Raw genomic sequence first — 17,500 nt, 5'->3', positions numbered from 1 at the left:
CTTAATATTTCGTTCCTTTATTTTTGTTTGAAAATTACAACATACGATTTATATTTCAGTATCAAATCTATAGTAACAGCAGTCGTCGAGCAACACAATACAGTGGTTCTTCTAGTGGTTCGAATAGTGGTCGAAGTGCGGTGCATGATTTTTCACATCAATTAGTACCTGGTATATTATGTCCTCCTCCTGGTTATCAAACGATGCCAAGTCCAGCTAAACACGTAGTCGTTGCTCAGGTAATAGAAATATCAATGATAATAATTATTTATTTTGAGATACGTTGATATTGTTAAAGAGTGTGCGAAACGTGTTATTCTATTTGATTATAAACTAATGGTTATAGCCACCGCAGGCTCAACAAGGTCCACTTCAAATTCAACCGTCGATCATATCGCAGCAAGCTGTTGCGGCAGCTGCGGTAGCCGCTCAACAACAGTATGCAGCAGTTCCTGTGTCTATGGTAGAAACTGGACGACAAATGTTACTCACTGTAAGTTCATAAAGATAATTAAAAAAAAAGAAAAAATTAAAAAAAAAAAATATGTATATATCTATTATTCGATACGATTATATATAATTATAAATTAATAGAATGCCGTGCAAACATCATGGCCTGGTGGAAGTCGACAAATGGCTGCAATTGTACCATCTTGGCAACAGTTACCACCGCAACACGCAGCCATTCAACAACCATTATTGAGTGATGCTGGAGATTGGGGAAGACCACTTATCGTTGATAGTTCTGCCATATTACAGGTAAAGTAGTTTGGACCTTATCGTAAAAAAAAAAAAATCATTCTTTTCCTATGAATTATTTGTATGTGTACTTTGTCGATGCAATGTTCCAATTGATTACCCTTGTTTTGGGGAAGGATCAGCGGCCAGTGTTTCCTGTCACGGAAGTTTATAACACTAGTGCTCTCGTTGAACATCCTCCGCAAGGTTGGGGCAAACGTAGTGTAACGAAACATCATCAACATCATGTGACTGTACCTCAGCAAAGTCAACACAGGCATGAACATAAAAAAGAAACTCAACAGTTGAGTCCAGTGAAAAAGAGAGTGAAGGAGAGTACACCACCGAGTAGTATGAGACGACATTCGCCTTCGAGTGGACATTGGCAACAACAACCAATTCAATCTCATCATCACAGCAGCAAACACAGTAGTAGTCACAATGTAGAACATCAACAAGTTGCATCCGTCCGGCAACAAACTATAACGATATACGATACCCCATCTCCGGCTGTTTCTGTTATTACTATCAGTGACAGCGAAGATGAATCACCAGGGAAATGGTGAGTTTCTGTATTTTCATTTTTCTCCGTTTTTGTTTTTGTCTTTTTTCTTTTTTCTTCTTTTGTTTCTCCTTTCTCTCTCTCTCTTTTTTTTTCTTTTTTTTTTTTGTTCTTTTCTTTTTCCCATTTTATGGAAAGTGCAAAAGTAGAATTGTAGGCTATTATTTATTGCTTAAATGAAGAGTAGATTGCTCATTTTTTGACGATTTGTGTTGTAATGGTATATATATTATATATATACTGTGATTATATTTTTGCATATATTTGTCATTCTTCCTTCTTCTATTTTTCTTTTTTCTTTTTTCTTATTTTCTTTTTGTATGATAAGAAGTATATTTCTTCTTTTGCAAGGTCAATGACATTCTACGGATTGTAGAATCTAAAAATTAATATAAAGAAAAAATGATAACCATCTATATTATCAAGTAGTAATCCTGCAAGTAAATCCCTCTATCTTTGGGTTATATATGCTAGTATATGCTAGTTGGTAGTAGAATCATGCATGATATCATTGACAGCTGTGGCGATCGTCAATGCGGAGCCTGTCAAAGTTTGGCAACTCGCCTGTCTGGCGACGGACGTCCTGTCCGTGAGGAGGTCATTCGAAGGTACATCATTGTATTGCAATATAACACAACACGTAACACAGTACATAATACATAACACATAACACACAACACAAAGTCATATCTATAATAATATCTCATTCATTTCTTCTTATTTTTAATTATTTTTTAAGTTGAACAATTAACTCACAATATTTGTATTAACATTTTTTTAATTCATCTCTATGATAAATCATTTCAGTCATTTAACAGAATCAACACACAAAACGTACATAAGACAAATATGAAAGTCATTTTTCTTGGCTGTCTCATTAATGTAGGTATCTCATAATTTCCTTATACGCATGTTTTAGTAAAATGTTAACATAAGTAGAACATTCCAAAAGTATCATAATCAAATGAATTTCCCAATGATTATTTAAAGTGGTCGAAATTATTTGAGATACATTATAAGAAGCATGTTTCGTATGTTATTTTTAACATTTTTTATATGATTCAAACTCGAACTCGTCGGAAAGTATATCAATTTAGATCACTTTCATAATCATTCGTTCAAATATCAAAAGAAAAAAAAAATAAATAAATAAATAAAACAAAAAGAAAATATAATAATTCCAATCGATTAAAATTGGAATTTCTCCTTTTTATTACAGTACACAATCTACACCAAGAGTTGTACCAACGATGCAGCAAGCTCATTCGAGTACGCAAGCTCACACAAGTTCTCATACGACCTCACAAAGCTCGTCACAAAGAGCTCAAAGAAAGAATGTTATTAGCTGTGTTACGGTTGGTGATAGCGATGGTGAAGTTAGTCCAGGCAGAGCTCATGCTCATTTATATCAACAAGTACCACAACATCCGCAACATCAACAAACTACCACTCAACATATTAAACATGAGCCTCAGCAACAACATCACGTTAGCAGGTAAATTTACTCTTGTATTCGTTTGATTTGAATTTTATATATATATATATATATATATATATATATATATATATATATATATATATATACACACACAAATATTTTTTTTTTCTTTTTTTTTCTTTTTTCATTTTTGTATCAAATAATCTGCTTATATGCTAATAGTTACATTCCTAATGCAGCAGTAGTTCTGGCTATTCCTCTCAGTCACAAAAGAAGCGATTATTGGCTAAGGTACAATCCGAGTGCAATATGGTGAACGTTACAACTAAGTCTGAACCTGGCGTTGAGTATGTCGCTCCACATCCATGTCACGCGCCAGCTTGCAAAGAGCCACCGACCTATCAGGTTAAATTACATTTTTTTATTTCATTCCTTCGACCTTCTTCTTCTCTCTTTTACTATATCTTATTGTTGTTCCTAATGTCTTTGGTTTGATTTAAATCTTAGCTTGGTCGTCGAAAGAAATGTTCAACGATATTATAATCGTGTTTCTTGTAATTTTGTTTTCTTCTTTGGTTCTTCTTTTATTTTCTTTTTTAATTTAAATAACGATACTGCAAACAACAGCAAGAGAAAAATTGGATTCGTGGAACGAATTAGTTGCTTTCTTTCCTTCCATTAGTAATTTTTCTTTTGGGTAATGTTTTTCTAGGATGACGCCTATGACATGCATGACTACTTCTTGCAGTATGTGACCACAAGTAGCGCTCATCCTCATCTCCAAGAGCAACACATCGTTTACACGACTGGTACAGACAAGCGAGTCTCTTGGCCTGGAAAACGAGCAGAGTATAAACACGAGTACGTTCAACCTCCAGCAGCTCATTCGAGAGATCATCAAAAGTGGGCAGTAGCAAACCCTGTACATCAATATAGGTGAGTCATAAATCATGGTTTTGCATGATAGTTATGTTCGAAAGACATTTGATGAAAAGGCATGTTTCAAGATAGTTAGATATCTTGTGATATTTCAAAGCAAAAGTTATTGCTGGCATGTCTATTTCAATTGTAATAACAGTGTGCTCGATGCATGGTATTTCGTTTTTTTATCGAGGACCATCCAGACAAATTTGTAATAAAAAAAAAAGTAATAAAAAAAAAAAAAAGTATAAATTAATATATTGCATGGTTTTACAGAAAGTTGTACTACGTTAGTCACATATGAATGAATGAGAAGCACGAAGTTTTCTTTTTTTTTTCTCTTCTGATATTTTTTCTCTCTTTTTTTTTCTTTTTTTTTTTCTTTTCATTTCTTTCTTTTTTTCGTTTTGATGAACAAATCTTTATACTATTTTTTGCTTTTCTCGTTCTCTTCGCATTAACTAACGTCCTCGTTATATGAAGAGAATTAGTATCAGTAATATATAAATTTCAGTTGAATTAATGCCGGAAAGTTTAAAAGCACAAGAAAGAGTAAAGCATGTGAATTGCATAATGAAGGGGTGGATTTTCTTCTGGGTTTTGTAGGCAGAGCCAGGTGGTAGGCTCGGCAGCCCATCCGGGTCATACCCACAGCCACCATGGGCATCCAGTCCATCTGAGTCCTGGGGGTGGTGGTGGAGGCAGAAGCCCCACAGGCGGACCTGTGATAGGGGGTGCCCAGCATCTGGGACAACCTCTCTACCAGGAGTACGCTCATGTGCGTTCAAGAGCACATGCTGTGCCACCCCCTGTATATGTTACTGCTGCGCCTTCTCAGGCTCCTACTGCTATCCAGCAGCAACAAGTGCCCACCTTTCAGGGATTCACACCCGGGTGGGTACCTAGACACCTAGTTGATGCATGCATGTGTGTACCATTTATTATTTTACGTTTATAGTGTTAGTATTATTTAATGTTAAATGTATTCGTGCCGTTAAGGTATGTTTGTTGAGATGTTCTTGTCGTTATCGTTGATGTTAAAAGTAGTATGTATGCATACATTACATACATATGTATATGTATATATATATGTGTATATATATGTATATATATATATGTTCATGCATAATTACATGATGTGTTGTACCGTACGTAATAGAGTTAGAAATTCCCTCTTAAAGGGGTTACACGATTTTACTTTGTTCAATAAGTTTGCACGGATTATCATATAGCAGTACGTTGACTTCTCTTATAAGAGAATAAACTTCATCTTTTTTCGTTCTTTTTTATTCATTGTTCTATTTTTTTTTTAATTTTCTTTTTTTTTTCTTTTAAATATTTTTTTTTTTTTTTTTTCTCTCTATATAGCATCGAGGATATCTTATATTATATAGTTTAGTGTTTTTGTAGAGTATCTTGATTAGAGACTGCATGTTTGCGCATTGCATATTTTCCATATTTATGTATGTACAAGTATGTTTATTGATGGGAATTGTATATTTTACATGACATTAAAATATGTTGAATAAATATGATAGATCTTGTTTTGTCATACTTGTACATAAATTTATTATAACAATATGTCGATCGCCCATTTGCACATTCGTGTCCAGAATATCATTGTTATTTGAGATAACTCCAAACAATTTAATACATCTCTTTATTTATTAAAAACACAATTACATTATATTATAGCAAATAATTTAAGTTTTACGATACGCAGGTGTAATCTGGGCCAGCGGTATCTTAAAAACAAAGAAAAAAAAAATCTATATTTGCCATCTTTTTTTTAGAGATTTGTGGAGACGTTCTAACGTATGTTATCCCGTTTTTTACAGCTCGTCTCCATTAACGTTGTATGATTCTAGTCGTGCGTTGCCACCACCAGCTCATCACAGCTCAGCCAGACCATTACTGGCAAGCCATGCAGCGCATCCTCTACCAGCACATATGCAACCTACTGCTGTTTATGGATTGGCTCCACTTTCACCAGCTAAACACCAGTATCAACCGTCTGGTTTGTGGTTTACGGAATAAATAATATTCCTATATCTGGTTTATATTGAAGAGTTTTAAAGTGCATTCTCTAATTGTTAGTTTAAACTCTTCTACCCCCTTTATTTCTTTTTCTGTTTCCTGAGAAACTTACGATTATTTCTTTTCCTCTCGTTTATCGATGTACAACACAATGAGAAATTCTTATATGAAATGAAAAAGGACGTATTGCTATATCTTATATATATATATATATGTATATATATCGATATAAGATATTTATCAAAAGACTCAAGTTTCGTCTGCGTGTCTTTCTCTATCTCTATCTCTATCTCTATCTCTTTTTCAAAAATTCTCCTTTAATGGCTGTTATTTGTATTAACCGAAGAGAACAATCAAGTTGTATTAATATATCTTTGAAAGGAGACTTTGAGAAAAATTGCTAAGTTAGCTTTTTAGAAGAGACGATCTTTTGAAATATTGAAAATTATCAATCCGTCCTTGATCAGCATCGGATCTGTTCCTTAATTGTACAGAAAAAAAAGAAAGAAAAGAAAAAAACACAATTGAGTTTGTAACAGTGACGATGCGTAACAATAGTTTCATAGAAAATAGATCTCACGACTTACTACTTTTTATTTATTATTCTTTGTTAATTTTTAATCGTAGAAAAAAGAAAAGTAATGTCCTTTTTCAATTCTTACGACTCGTAGAAAAAATTATAAAAAAAAAAAAAGATTTACAAATCGTGTGTAGTTTAGATTACTATTCTGCACGCTTTACGATTACATCACGGTATATATGTATATATATATATATATATATATATATATATATATATATATGTATATATGTATATGTTGCTATTCTTATTAAAATTAACAAAGATTTGTAATAATGTACGACACACTCTGTAGTGTGTATGTGTGTGTGTGTGTGTATATCTCTTTGTGTGTGTTAACTGATCCATGTTATTTTTATCGTAAGTTTCCAGAAACATAAAAAGAATATAGAATAGATTACAAAGAAGGGGGTAGGAGAAGATAAAACTCGTAAATATTTGGCAAGACCAATTCTCTGCGTTTCAATTATTATCAATTTTCTCTTTTTTTTTTCTTTTTTTTTTTTTTATTGAACATAATCGCAGGATTGTTATTTATAATTTAGATGGTTGAATACAAAAAAAAAAGTAGCATACGAATGGAATTATTCTTCTATTCGGATATAATCATTTGGTTATTAAATATTGTTCTCTGTCAATTTTATTTATTACGAATAAGTTTGCATTTCTCTCATGGTATGCTTGGGTACATATCATGTATATTGTTTTTAACAATGATTAATGAAGGTATCTCTTAGACTATTAAGTTCTTCATCGAATCGAGGGCAATGGTTATATATATATATATATATATATGATTTGATTGCTAATGAAATTTCAACTATATGTCTCTGAGAATTTTTCTGCTGAGATATGCCTTTAGTCTTTTAAGTATATTACGTATAAACAACTGGCACGCAAAGTTTAACGAATTTAACTATTTTCTCATTATTATTCTTCTATTTCTATTTCTTCATAATACCAAATTAATAAGAAATCCTACATACATATATATATATATATTACAAATATACATGTGTACACTGTTACATGCATACGAGATACATTATTCATGTAGGAGAAAAAAAATGTAGGTATTTATTATATTTTTTTTTCTTTTTCTTTTTTTTTGTCGTTTCTTTTTTTTGGACTCTTTTCATTTAGGAAGTAATTGAAGGTTTCTTATCATTAGGATAGTTAGTAGATGCAAAGGGCACTCGTCAGAAAACTGATTGTACAAAGTGTGTATTTCAGAATTTAGTGATTGAATTTACTGACTCGTTGGATTAGAATTTTTTCTAACAAAGAGATTGCTTAGTGTTCGCATATATTATATATATATATATATATAATGAACTGTACCTTCTTGAACAGTTTCATTATTATTTATTAACTTACTTTATTTTTCTTTGTCTTCGTCTACTTCTTGTTATTATTATTATTATTATTATATTATTATTATTATTATTATTACAAATAGCCACTATTTTTTAAAACTGAAATTTAGTCATTTAAATGTTCGGTAATTTTCTAACAAAACATTATCTTTTATCATTTCTCATTCTTGCATTTCGACGTGGTTGTATTTAGACAAATAATGCACAAATGTGTATTAGATTTCACAGAGGAAATATGATACATAGTGCACGAAGAAAGTTTAAGAAATTAAAAAGAAATAATAATTGCTTTGTAAGCATTATGGAACGATGCTACATCACACAACAACAGTATTTATCACGAGCATACATATTTCTCATTTGTATAAACTCATTTCTTTGTAATGATAACGTTAAAGAATCTGTACATAATATTGTCGAAAGGGAAAATAAGCCCCTAATAATTTCTCTAGTTCTTTTCACTCATTAAATCGTGTTCTTCCTTCTCACACTTTTCCACGTCAGGTGTAAGAACAAAAGTTTCTATATATCTCTTAGAAGGAATATATATTATATAAATATTATATATATGTGTGTATATATATCTGTGATATATATATGTATATATATATGTATATATATATATATATTCTAATCCAAATGAACTATATTAATGAGGTAAAGTTTTGAAAGTTAATTTGTACATAATTATTAATGGAATGGCTCTCTTCTTATCTTGAAGAAAGGAATAAAAAAAAAAATAAATGAAGGGAAAATAAGTTGCACATATGGTTCTTGAAGCCTCCTCTAGCTCGAATGAGCATTACTTTTGTGTGGACTGATATTGTCTGTCTTTTGTGGTTTTACATAGAATGATGCTTAGATATTGTTTTTTGCAAACTATTGAATAATATGATAGATGTGTATATATATATATGTATGTATGTATGTATATATATACACAGCTATATATTCACATGCAAGCCACGCATACATATTTATATGTAGCTGTATGATAATTCGTATAGTATGGGGATTAATAATGGGTATGTTGATTAGAGTGATTTACGTCCAGAGTTGAACTAGAGATATTTTATACGTAGAGAAAAAAAAAAGAGAGAGAGAATGAATGCGAATGAATGTGAGAGAAAGCGTGAAAGGGTTGGGTAATGAGAATAGTAGAAGAAATATGGTAAATTTTATATGTGTATGGATGCATATGTAAAAAAAATACGCAACAGACACATATATTAGCCTATATGTATATATGCACATATATAAGTAGTGTATAGTATATTATAAATATAAAAAGGAGTTGTAGGTATGTTACCGTATACACAGTGAGAGGAACTAAAAACTAACAGAATAGTAAACAAAGTAAGCAGGTAGTGTGCCGCAAAAAGTTGTATTAGTAGATAAACATAGGGCCGCGATAGCTGTTGGGTCCACGATAATTTAGCATCATAAGTCTCTCGAGTGCCTTTGTATCGAGAGGCGTCAGGATAAATTAATGTGATCTAATGGTGTCGTCCCTTCTTTCTATGTATGTTGAAAGTGAGGTTAGATACGTCCTTTCTTTTTCTTTCTTTTTCGTCCTCTAAACTTTTCTTAAGAAAAAACTTGATCGATTTTATCTAATAACAATTATGATGACGACGATGATTGATGGTGATGATGATGGTGATATGATGATGATGATGATTATGATAATAACATAATTACTAATAATAATAATAATACTATCGTATAATAATACTATACCATTAGTAATAATAATAAAACTCGCGTTGTTTAACGCATTAAATTGCAAAAATTATTATCGTACTAAAAGAAATATTTAATCCACTCGATGTGCCTATTTAATAATTACTTAATTAATTGTATCTCTTGGTGATTATGAATGCGATGAGAGGAATTAGTCCCTTTTGTCTTGTGCTTATGCCTTTTCCTTTTTTATTGCTTCTGAGATCGATAGGTATCGTCAAAAAGAAAAAAAAGAAAAAAAAAGAAAAAATATGTATATACATACGTTTGTACGTTTCTACGATCGTATATGAATGGATGTGATATTTAAATTGTTAAATCGATTTAAATCTCCCGCCATTTGTATTCTATCTAAACGAACGTACAACAATGTATCTAAGCTTTCTTGTGAAATGGTTAGACAGATGTACATACATAATTATTGTATTAATCTCTTCTCATTAATAATTCGTGAACAAAAAGTCATATCCTTAGAGTTATCCATTTATTCGTACATAAAGAAAAAAAAGTTGTATTGAAAGTGTTTGTGTGTAATCGTACATAAAGTGGTATATGATAAACACGTAACATATGATAGATAAAAAGTGAGTGAGAGGGAGCATGGGTGGGAGGGAGATAAGAGAATACATATATATATATATATATATATACACACATATTTAAACGAACGTAATATTACATAGTTATATATGTATGTATATATGTATGTATGATGTATATATATAAAAAACTGGTTTTTCTTTCAATTTCGTACTATGTTATGTAAACAACAACATAATTAAATTTCAATCAGAGTTTTTAGGTTAAATTACGAGCGGATATTGACCGATAAATTTGAATTTATTATATTATTAATTTTGTGTTTTTTCGTTTTAAAAAGTGAACAAAATTATTCTTCTTTTTATTATAATTCTAATCCAAAATTTTTAATTCTATTGTATTCTATATATCATTTTTTATATTTTGCAGAGAAAATAATTAATCTTTTTGTTAACTAATGTTATTCTTTCTTTTCTTCTTTTTATTTAACAGAGAAATAAAATAAAATCGAACAGTGAAATAAAATCGAGAAAAATACATTGTTTTAATATCAATTTTCAATTTAATTACGTTGAAAAAGATATATGATTAATAGGAATGAAACAAAGAAAGATAATATTTAGGAATATTTATTGAAAAAGAAAAAAAAGGAAAGAAAGAGAAAAATAATTTTACATGAGTGACATATCGATATTTTTAAAAATAATAATAGAAAAAAAAAAGAAAAAAAAAACAAAAAGCAAAAAGAATAGGTACAAAGTTTATGGACCAGAAAAAAATCGCCATTTTTCTTATAACACGTACACTTGACTCTAGTTGTACTTGCTTACTTTCTCGTTTGAATGATCGATAATCGATCGATCGGTCAATACTTGCTCGAGAATTACAACAATTAATAGAATTTTTCTAATAAGATTAATAACAAATAAAATAGGTTGTATAGATCGATTGAAAAATCGATTGTGAAACACTTTTGGATAAATAGAAAATAAAGACGTTGGATTAATTGATTAATTAGCTTGTAATGTTCAAGGGAGGGAAATTTAAAAAAAAAAAAAAGAAAAAAAAGAAAAAAAAATCAAACCAGCAAACAAACTAACAAACAAAAAATTGGTTAGGTAAAAAAAAATTGGTTAAGGTAAAAAAAAAAAAAATTAAATTATGTGTTTGCAACGTGGAAAATGAAGCGTAGTAAAAAAAAATAAATAAATAAATAAAAGAAAAGAAGTTGGTAAAAAATTAGATGATCGGGGCAAATAGATTAGAAATTTCGTGCGCGTTTTGAGTTTTCATTTTAACTATTATATTATTGTTACATGTAATATTATTAATATGTGATCAACGTTAGATCTTACTAATTAGGCGTGTGTTTCATGTAAATATAATTCATCATAAAGTTTTAATAATCGTCGTATTTCATTGGGAATAATAATAAAAGTCACAAAGTAGATTATTATTTTATAATAAATAAGAGAGAGAAGAAGTAAACGTATTTTTAATATCGATAGGATTCGATACTTTATCGTGATCGATGTTCCACTTATTAGAACGAACTTAAAACTCTGTGTGTGTGTGTGTGTGTGTATGTATGTGTGTGTCGATATATATATAGTGTTTTACGTTCTTCTAGTTGTAATAAACAAATCAAGAAAAATTGTATGTATATACATATACACACACACACATACATAATATTAATTTAGATTAGAAAACAACGATGATGGAGATTCGATCGAGGAAGACTAAAATACATAAAATATTATTAAAAGAGTATAAAATTGTAGATTATATATAGCGTTAACGATTTTCTAACTTGATTAATAATATATATCGTTCTTTGATGTTTTAAATGTTAGAAATTTCAAACACACTTATGCATAATATTATCATGAAAAGGAAAAAATGCGGGGAAAGAATTCGAGAGAAGGAGGGAGAAGGGCTGAGATGAAAAAAAGGAAGAAAAGTTAAAAAATGCGTTACATATTTCATACTAATCATTAAACACGTTCGAGTATTGTCGCTTCGATCGTTTCTCGAAACTCGTCGTTGTTAAAAAATACAAAAAAGGTCATTAGTGAGTGATGTTTAAATAAGAAGAAAAACTAGTTTTTAGAAATTAGATTAGGGTACTCTTCATAGATTTTTATTTTTATTTTTATTTTTATTTTTTTTTTTTTTAGAGGATGGGTTGGGGATAGGTTCTTTTTTGTCTAAATTTCATTTTTGGCTATAATCCATTCTATTCTAACTTAGATACTCGTAAGAATTAAACTCGATCTTCCTAATTGCGATTATAAACTATTCTAACTAAATATTATTCGTAATTAATATATATATATATAAAAAATGTGTGCGTGAGTGTGTGTATGTGTGTGTGTAATAATAATAATGTTGATTAAAAAATGACCGATATTAGCGATATTCTGCTAACTCTCGTAGCTTTAATCTAGATATAAAAATTATTATTATTATGATTATTATTATTATTATTATTATTATTATTATTATTATTATTATTATTATCATCATTATTATTATTATATCTCATCATCATCATCATTGTCATCATGTCGTATCATTATTATCTGTAATAATAACATGATTTGATAATAATGTTCGTCAACTTGAAATTAATTCGAGATTAAGTTAGGGAATAAAAAAAAGGGGGGGGAAACTTTTTCTTTTTCTTAAGGGAGAAAAAAAACAATAAGAAAAAAAGAAATACGGCAATGACTTATTAATAATATTATTATTATTATTATTATTATTATTATTATTATTATTATTATTATTATCATCATTATTACTTATAATGTATAAATCTACTGTATTATATAACATACCCTTTTTTTTCGTATCTTTTTAACGATCAAAGTTTCATTAGGACGAATAATCTTTATTTAGCACTTTTCAAATTAACCGCGCTTTTGTATCTTCCTTCTTTCTCTAACCAGAAATCTCGTCGTCGGCTATCTTCGTTCTTGTTCGTTTTTCTTATTGTCAGTTCTTCTCCGTTCATCTTCGTGCGTACATCTCTCGTTACTTTCTCATCCTTCTTCAAAGTTTCTCTCTTTGACGAGTTAATTTTCGTAAATGTTGCCTTAACGATATGAATTATTATCAATGAATACTATAATTGCACGTACGTAAATACACATACACATAAACTTAACAAAATGCATTCGTTTGCCAAAACAATTTTGTCCTATTTAAACAAACTTACACACACACACACATACATACATATATACAAAATACCTTCTCCTCGAATATATATATATATATATATATATAGTTAGTCGTCCAACGGACAAAACGAGTCAAAAATAATCTTTCTAAAGAAAGAAAGAAAAAAGGAAAAGAACATTAATAATAATAATAATAATAATAATAAAATAATAATAATAGTATTAATAATAACAATTATGCGATATATAGTTATATATCGTATTAGTGTGTAACACAAAAGCTTTTTATTAAGCCAGCAAAGTCTGTCACAAAGTATTACGCTATTTGGCGATAGAGAGAGTACATTTCCGGTACGATTAAACTATTTCTCTCTCTCTCTCTCTCTCTCTCGCACGTACCGGAAATGTTTCAATACCTATGTACGTACATATAACGGGTGTCCCGTTCACATTATTCTTACGTATATATTTCGCCTATTTTATTATGTCTACGCGCCCGAGTGTGTGTACGTGTGTATGTGTGGGTATGTGTGAATTGTGTATATGTATGTATGTAAGTATGTACGACGCGTAATTTGTAATAAATCCAACACTCGAATGATAACAAGAAATTTCACACGATATTCTTATTATTATTATTATTATTATTATTATTATTATTATTATTATTATTATTATTATTATTGTTATTGTTGTCTAATATTTTTTTGCATAATTATTAATAATAATGATCAACATTTTTTACCAATGTGATTGGATAAACAAACGAGCTTTTTTTTTCTTTGTCTTTTCTTTTCCTTTTTTTTGTTTTGTTTTGTTCTTTTCTTTGTTCTTTTTACTGAAGACAGAAATGAGTGCGAGAAAGAAAAATTCGATAAAAAATTAATATCAGCAGGGTGGATCGTAACTTTTCTTTTTTTTTGTTCTTGAACGGTAATAGGGCGTGCCTTATATTGAAGAAAGGACGACGGGTTCGGTCGTCGTTTTGTTTTTGTTCGTTGTAATTAAATACTTGCTGCTTTTTTTTTTTTCCAATAAAAAAGATTTGTTAAACAAAAGAGAAAAGTCGAATAAAATTCTTCCGTTTCTTTTTTCTTTTCTTGTATCGAATCAAGCTGGATCAAAAAAAATACACTCGTTTAGACGACACCTGTTATATGATATTATTATACATAAAAGTATGCATACGCATATACGTGACTATAGATATGTTATGTATGTGTGTTTGTATATATATATATGTATTATAATATACACATTTTCCCCACTCAAGTGTTTTAGCGTGCGCGTGTGTGTGTTTATGAGCGTGTGAAAATGGATGTGTGTTTGTATGATTTAAACGTACATTTGTATGTATATACATGTACACACACGTGTATATGTATATATACACATATATATATATATATATTGTTTGCACGTACATAGAATTATTTCGGTGGTCGACCAGAGTACAAAGCTTAGGTTTAGTTTGACCTCGGAGATAGTTCGTGGACGGAATCAAGGAAAACTAAGTGAACAAAAAAGAAAAGAAAATTGAACTGAATTAAAAATTCTTTTTGTCGTAGCTATAAATTATCTTTTGTCAAATCTGGATGAGATATTATAGAACAAAAAGAGAGAGAGAGAGAGAAAGAGAGAGAAACAATCGCATTGATTAGATCAAAGATAAAACATTCGAAAAATTGATAATTTAATGAATAATTAAAGAGAGAGAGAGAGAGAGAGACAAAGAAGTAAAAACAAGTTATTTCCATTTTTCTTTATTTATTCTTTTCTTAACGTATGGAATAAGAAAAATTTATTTCTTTTTTTAAGAGTGAAAAACACTTTTTTGTTGATAGAAAATAGAATAATGTTCTTTTGATTAATGTAGTACTATCTCTTTCTCTTTCTAATGAAAGAAATCAGTGACGTCATAATTCAGAAGTAAGTTTTCCGAATTTTGAAATAAATACATGCATAACATAATATATAGGCCAACCCACATACACATACATACATAAATACATACACACACACACACACATGCAACACATATTGACATGAAACATATGTATATATAAAAATAAAGGTGCATATATCCTTTTTGTGGGGAGAGGAAAAAGCTAGAAGTCTATTTGATATTTATATTTTAATATACACACACGGACCGATTGTATTTAGCGACTATATTATATTATATTGTAATTAACGATGTGCTCTAATTAATCATTCATCGATATATCGATATTATCGTTTCGCAACCTTCTTCTCGCTACCTTTAAACTTTCTCTTTGAAAATATTTTGTCGTAGGTTATAAGATTGATTAATCGAAATTGAAATTGATAATTAATGTGGAAAAATTTTAAGAAGAAAATAAAAAAAAAAAGGAAGGCAAGTGATGTGACTTGGTTGCGCAACGATTTCGATGATTCGATAGATGAGTGTCACTTCGTGTGACGTGTTGGTTGATCGACGGTAATGGTAACAAAAACTACAAAAAAAAAAAGTAACAAACAAAGTAAATTGGACACACGATTATTGTATATTATTGTAGCATAATAATCAAACACTAAAGACTAATGCTTAAGATAATTATCGAGTGGTTTTGGCCGCTATATTAGATCAACTATATTATGTGAGGTGTATTTGAAAAATATTATTCATTATTATTATTATTATTAATTATTAATTATTAATTATTATTATTATTCATTATTATTAAGGACGATAATTAATTCCTTATTATTACTATTACTATTATTATTATTATTATTATTATTATTATTATTATTATTATTATTATTATTATTATTATTATTAATAATGCACAGGAGCTATATAAAATAATTAACATGCTGAGATACCTTAGAATGATTGAAATAAAAATGCTAGATAAAAAAGAAATAAATAAATAATTAATTAATACGTTTGTGTAGTGGGCAATGAAGATAAACAAGTAATATTAATAAGATAAAGAAAAAGTAGAGATAAAAGAAACGCAAAATGACAAAGATCCTAACTGTAATATCAAATTGTGTGTATGTATGAATGCATGCATGCATGCATGTATGTATGTACGAGCGTGTGTGTGTGTGTGCGTAGTCAAATATTTGGCTCCATTTTATTTATATTATTAAAATGCCTATAATTCCAACTATATAAAACGAGATTCAATTTCGAAAGATTTTGAAAAGAAAAAAGATGAACAAACAAAACAAAAAAAAAGAAAAGAAAAGAAAAGAAAAAAGCACAAAGATCGCACGAATCCTTTGTTTCGAATGTGATCCATTCATTCATCATCCCCTTTCCATCCCCCTCATCTCCACTCCATTGTTGTTCGAAAACAACAGTTTTTTTATTTCGACGCCAAACACATTTGTTACGACGATGAAACAAAAAAGAATGAAAGAATAGAAAAAAGGTTAAAAGGAATTACGATTTTTTGAATGACGAAATAGATCTAACAAAATGCATCGGTAGTTGCCGGTATATAGAAATGCATATATACATATACATACATATACGTATACATAATTACATACGTTTATTAAAGAAAGCGATTTATCGTGTAAATAATATTGAAATCAAAGCGTTTTTATATTATTGACAAAAGTAAACAATGAAGAAAGATAAAGAACATAGCAACAATAATTATAACATTCATGTGTCCGTTGAGTCCTACTATTACTATTACTATTATTATAATTATTAATACTACTACTACTACTACTATTACTACTACACACTACTCTACTGCTACTACTACACTACTACTACTACTACTACTATTACTGCTATTACTACTACTACTATTACTACTACTATTGCTACTATTACTATTACAATGACATACTTCCTGCATTTTTTATTTTTTCTGTCTAATTTTCAATATGTATATGTATCTATATATATGGATATATAATATTCATGAATATTCATGTATGTAGAATATATATACTTATGTGTACATAATTACTTATATGAATTTTTAATAAATCGGTATGATTGTTATATCGAAAGGGAAAAAATAAATGGAATAGAAAAGATAACAGCAGTTAAAAGTCCATAAGATTTCTGAAAAGGATTAAATTTACAAATTCGGATTATTTCAATTTGAATTTAAATTAAATTGAATTAAACAAATGAACGAGTGATTAAACCAAAACGTACGTATGTGCGTACATATATAATAAATAAATAAATAAATAAATAAATAAATAAATAAATAAATAAATAAATGAACAAGTAAAATAAAAATAATTTCGTCGCAACTAGTAGCTTTTTCATTCTTTTTGTCCAACTCTGAAACGTCGATTGATAATGACAATGATTATTAGAATTAATTAAAATCATCATCATCATTATAGTTATCATTTTATTACTATTATTAT

General features: G+C 29.1%; 1 protein-coding gene across 18 annotated transcripts in view; it reads left to right on the top strand.

Moving 5' to 3' along the window:
- Window positions 1-17,500, top strand: part of LOC127070414 (homeodomain-interacting protein kinase 2) — a 44,165-nt gene that overhangs the window by 22,990 nt on the left and 3,675 nt on the right. For 7 of the 18 annotated variants that reach the window (XM_051008337.1, XM_051008335.1, XM_051008336.1 and 4 more), the window contains 10 exons: window positions 60-239; window positions 347-493; window positions 595-759; window positions 876-1,300; window positions 1,819-1,908; window positions 2,520-2,795; window positions 2,978-3,143; window positions 3,451-3,674; window positions 4,266-4,586; window positions 5,498-17,500. The exon at window positions 5,498-17,500 is cut by the window's right edge and continues 3,675 nt beyond it. In XM_051008337.1, the coding sequence (XP_050864294.1) occupies window positions 60-239; window positions 347-493; window positions 595-759; window positions 876-1,300; window positions 1,819-1,908; window positions 2,520-2,795; window positions 2,978-3,143; window positions 3,451-3,674; window positions 4,266-4,586; window positions 5,498-5,696 (2,193 nt within the window). In that variant the 3' untranslated portion in view covers window positions 5,697-17,500. The other 11 variants (XM_051008339.1, XM_051008345.1, XM_051008342.1 and 8 more) reach the window with 11 other exon arrangements.

The sequence above is a fragment of the Vespula vulgaris genome, chromosome 18, assembly GCF_905475345.1.
Source record: "Vespula vulgaris chromosome 18, iyVesVulg1.1, whole genome shotgun sequence".
Taxonomy (NCBI): domain Eukaryota; kingdom Metazoa; phylum Arthropoda; class Insecta; order Hymenoptera; family Vespidae; genus Vespula; species Vespula vulgaris.
The sequence above is the reverse complement of the archived record's forward strand: the minus strand, read 5'-3'. Positions and strand labels throughout refer to the sequence as shown.